General features: G+C 43.7%; 1 protein-coding gene across 1 annotated transcript; it reads right to left on the bottom strand.

The window, feature by feature from the left end:
- Positions 1–2,009: 2,009 nt before the first annotated feature.
- Positions 2,010–3,483, bottom strand: LOC119362552 (momilactone A synthase-like). Its single transcript, XM_037627794.1, has 3 exons — positions 3,238–3,483; positions 3,059–3,139; positions 2,010–2,935 (listed from the first exon to the last, which is right to left on the bottom strand). The coding sequence occupies exons 1-3, from the start codon at positions 3,270–3,272 to the stop codon at positions 2,131–2,133; spliced, it is 921 nt and encodes a 306-aa protein (XP_037483691.1). The 5' UTR covers positions 3,273–3,483; the 3' UTR covers positions 2,010–2,130.
- Positions 3,484–4,352: the final 869 nt, after the last annotated feature.

Below are 4,352 nucleotides of genomic sequence, written 5' to 3'. Positions count from 1 at the left end.
CACATGAGCATATTTTCACCTTTTTTTTCTAAATGGATAGACACAAGTATAGTGAAATAGTTCTTATCCCAAAGTTATAAACATAAATAAGTTTTTTCATGCATATGTTTTTTGCTCACGCACATGTGCGTGCCTTTTTTTTTTGTTAGAAAGGCATATGTGATTTTCCTTTTTTATTTAGGCTAATGTGATTTTTCATTTTATTTGAGTCTAAAATGTGATTTTCTTATAAACAATCAAAATCACAAAGCAGATTGGGCCAGCCCAATTTTGAACGCAACAGGAGCCTAAATTAGGAGGCACCTAAACGTGCAACTTAGGCTAAAAAAAACTTAACAAATAACAACCCCTAAAAAAATAACTAAAAAACAGCAGCAACAACAATAACAACGCCGGCTCAGTATCTCGAAAGGGCTCAAATGGGTAGGGTATACATGCATGCATTTATAAGGGTAAGTGTATATGCGTGTATGTGAACATCTACATTTGTGATGTGTTAAAAAAACGCACATTGTGTCAATGCAAAAGAAAAAAGATGTTAGTGCAAACATAAAACAATACCCAAAGGTGTGGATAGATAGATGTGAAGGACATGATCACAATCTAACAATGTATGATGACATCATCTTACATGTGAGATGTGACATATAACAATGAAAAAAGTCCAAAACAAACCTTGAACTTGTAGACGAAAGTTAAATCAAGCCCTGATCTTTTAATCCTTAAAATTAGCACACCGAACTTTTTGATCTCGGTCTATTTTAAACCTTGAGCTCATTCCCAAACAAGGATTGCCAACATGGCAGGTCAACCCCAGGGCTCGTTGGCTGCTGCCGGGCTCAACGGGGCCGGCACACTAGATGTGAAGTGTTTTTTTTTTGTGTAACGCTCGACATAAAAAATATTGACAATGTGGGACACTCGGGGTATCAAACATGCAACCTGGTGCTGCTGAGTTTCTCCCCATAGCCACTCTAACTGATGGTTGTTAGTGACAAAGAGAAGCGTGTAATTATTTAACAACAAATAGCAGCATTGAGATTTGAAAAACACAAACAAATTTTGAAATAGCTGAACATTTTTTTAAAACTCCGAACAGTTTTTGAAAGAAATGAACAAAATTTTGAAAAAAAAAATGACACCTAAACCAAATTTTGAAACCCGAACAAAATGTTTACAAAGTGTTCGCCACTTCAATATTTTGTTCAGGTTTCAAACTTTGTTCCCATTTTTTAAATTATGTTTTGAAAAATGTTCACTTTAAAATTTTGTTCCCATTTTTACAAATTTTTTGCCTTTAAAAAAATGTTCGGGGATTTCGATAATGGTTCATGTTTTTAAATTTTCTTTGTGTTTTTAAGACATGTTCATAATTCGAAAAATTGTTCACATTTTTTATAAAATGTTTTGAATTTTAAAATTGTTTTGGGTATTAAGAATATTAGGGTTTCAAGATTATTGATAATTTAAAAAACCCGAAAAAATATATAAAATATATGTTTTCAAATCTCGATGCTGCGGTATATGGTTAAATATTTTCGTTCTTCTCGTTTGTAACCAAGAGTCATTAGTTAGAGTTCAGGAGTAGTTCCACCTAGGTCGCAAGGTGAGTATCACATTTTTTTGGTATTTTTAACTGTCACGTTACAAAAAAGAAAAACATGCTTCGCGTCTGGTAGGTTGGCCCAGTTGCATTCAGACGCAGATCGACCTGCTACTGTAACAATCCCATTGAGAATGCGCTCAAGGTTAAAAATATATCAGGATCGAGGAGTTCGGTGTACTGATTTTAGGGATTGAAAATTTAGCGTTCGATTTAACTTTCATCTACAAGTTTAAGGTTTATTTTGGATGTTTTCCTCATATCTCGATGAGCCTTAGACACTCCCATGGGAAAAAAATTAAAGGCAAATTGTGTTAGGCGGGACAACGCACATGCAACCGCGCATCAAGATCTAACGGTCCCGGCCACGACTGGTGCGATCACTGTCATGCACATGCCCCCTAAATCAGTCGGTTGAATCCATTATTTTTTTTCCTTTATTGCTCATGCTGTGGAAGATGGGTAGCTCAGTATGCTTGTTTGGATGTTGTCCTCATCTCTATCACTGTCATGTCATGCCATGCCTGTCACTCACTCCTCACCGGATCCGGCGTGTGAATCAGCTTCCCCGCTGTAAAACCACCGTCGACGACGAGGTTGTGCCCGTTGACATACCTGGCCTCCTCGGACGCCAGGTACACGGCCGCCCGCGCGATGTCCTCCACCTCCAGCACCATACCGCCCATCTCGTTCATGCCCGACTCCACCAGTCGCCTCAGCTCCTCCTCGCTCGCCTCCGGGAGCAGCTCCGCCAGCCCGCGCAGCCCGAACGGCGTCGCGATGCCATGCGGCGAGATGGCATTCACGCGCACGCCCTGCCTCCCCAGCTCCCCGGCCAGCGCCCGCACGGCGCCGATCACGGCGGCCTTGGAGATGCAGTACGCGGGGTTCACGCCGCCGAGCACCCCCGCCGTGCTCGCCGTGCAGATGATGCACCCGCTCCGGCGCGGCACCATCACGCGCGCCGCGTGCTTGATCCCGGCCACGGCGGACCGCGCGTTGGCTGCCATGGTGCGGTCGAAGTCGGCGAGGTCGAGGGACGCGACGGAGTCCATGGTCATCCTCCCCGCGACCCCGGCGTGGTTGTGCAGGACGTCGAGCCGGCCGTGGCGCGCCACCGCGAGGTCGACGGCCGCGGCGATCTGCGCCTCGTCCGTCACGTCGCAGCGGGCGTAGGAGGCGTCGGGGCCGAGATCGGCGGCGACTGCGCGGCCGAGGTCGTCCTGGATGTCGGTGAGGATGACCTTGGCGCCGTTCCTGACGAACTCCGCGGCGGTCGCCTTGCCCATGCCGCTGGCGGCGCCGGTGATGATGGCCACCTTCCCGGCCAGCCTGCATCGTTCTCCCCGCAGCAAACACACTTAAGTACGGCATCTAACGCCATTGGCGGCGCCATGACATAACCCAAACGAGAACCAAGAAGAGGAAACAAAGATTCCACGGCATGGCATGCACCTCTGGGAACTCAGGGCCGTGGAGAAGCGAGCGAGGCCGACGCCCGACGAGATCGACGCCGCGGCAGGGCTCATCTTACCCCTGCATTCCAAACCACATTAATTTGGGAGGCACGAAAGCTCTGGTGTTCTTCCAAGAAGCAAAGTTTCAGTATGCAGTTTATTTGCAAATACTAGTACCTCAGAGGAAGATGGTGCGCCACTGCTCTAAACATCTTGAGTGGATTATTCTAGCTAGCTCTGCTGAATTGCTTGTGGTGAGCTAAGCTCGCTATAGCAGTTAGCCAAAGCCAATCTGTTCAGCATGGTTGTACTTGCTCTAAATTATGACGAGGAGAGGACTGGACAGACCACCAAAGAGGACGAACAGTGGGCGAATCTTCAGCGCATCTTATCTCAATGTTTGGCACTGGTGGGTATCGTACTATGTTTCTTTTAAGGCAATTTGTTGCCAAGGCTTAAACTTTCTAGCCATGTGAAAGCGGAGATGTGATCACTTACGGGAAAAAGTAGTGCAACTATCTATACCTAATCAGATAATCAAATTCTTGGTGCTGATAGGATATTAAAAAGAAAAACAAGCACTCAACTATATAAAATGTAAAGAGAATATCACTTTCCACGTAGGTCAGAAAAGCAGTGGATACTGTATTTTCTTGAAATCACAACAGAATATATTTGAAAAACATATTTCTTACAGTCCATGCATCTACAAACCAAATCACACTAATTATAGTTTTTCTTAGATCTATGTTAACTATAATTTACATTATTTTGGCTACGCACTCCGTTCACGACGCCCTGATTTATACTATATTTCTTTACGGAGGGTGTATCAAAGTGTTTAGATCATTAATAGTGATATAAACACTTTTACACTTGTTTACAGAGGGAGTATCTAGTAAAGAAATCATATATTGAAGGAAACTATGCTTATAACACAAGAAAGAAAAGCGACCAGAAAAAGAACATGCAAGCGCACCTGTCTATTAGAAATAACAGTTTATCTAATTCACATGTAGATGTTTTCTAAGAATGTCACATCTAAGGTCCCACAAATAACAAAAAAAGAGCTGGGACAAAAAAAATAGACCACAAACATAATAAACATAGGATTAGATGTGACATAATTATGTCACATCTAGATGTGTCCTAGACAGGCCCTTAGAGTAATGGTAGACCTACTTAAAATAACATATGTTTTTTTAGTGAAGTAGCATATGGATTTTACGTGATAGAAAACGTGGAGACTTGGGATTGGATTGAAGGGGGTGGGAGGGGCCCACACCCATGAA

This window comes from Triticum dicoccoides, chromosome 2B, assembly GCF_002162155.2.
Source record: "Triticum dicoccoides isolate Atlit2015 ecotype Zavitan chromosome 2B, WEW_v2.0, whole genome shotgun sequence".
Lineage (NCBI taxonomy): Eukaryota > Viridiplantae > Streptophyta > Magnoliopsida > Poales > Poaceae > Triticum > Triticum dicoccoides.
This window is presented reverse-complemented; position numbering and strand designations above follow the sequence as displayed.

Excerpts from the sequence above, each read along its gene's own strand:
- LOC119362552 (XM_037627794.1), bottom strand. The coding sequence starts at position 3,272 with ATGTTTAGAGCAGTGGCGCACCATCTTCCTCTGAG. Across the intron at positions 3,140-3,237 it reads GCGCACCATCTTCCTCTGAG|GGGTAAGATGAGCCCTGCCG; the intron begins GTACTAGTATTT and ends TTTGGAATGCAG. Across the intron at positions 2,936-3,058 it reads ACGGCCCTGAGTTCCCAGAG|GCTGGCCGGGAAGGTGGCCA; the intron begins GTGCATGCCATG and ends AGAACGATGCAG.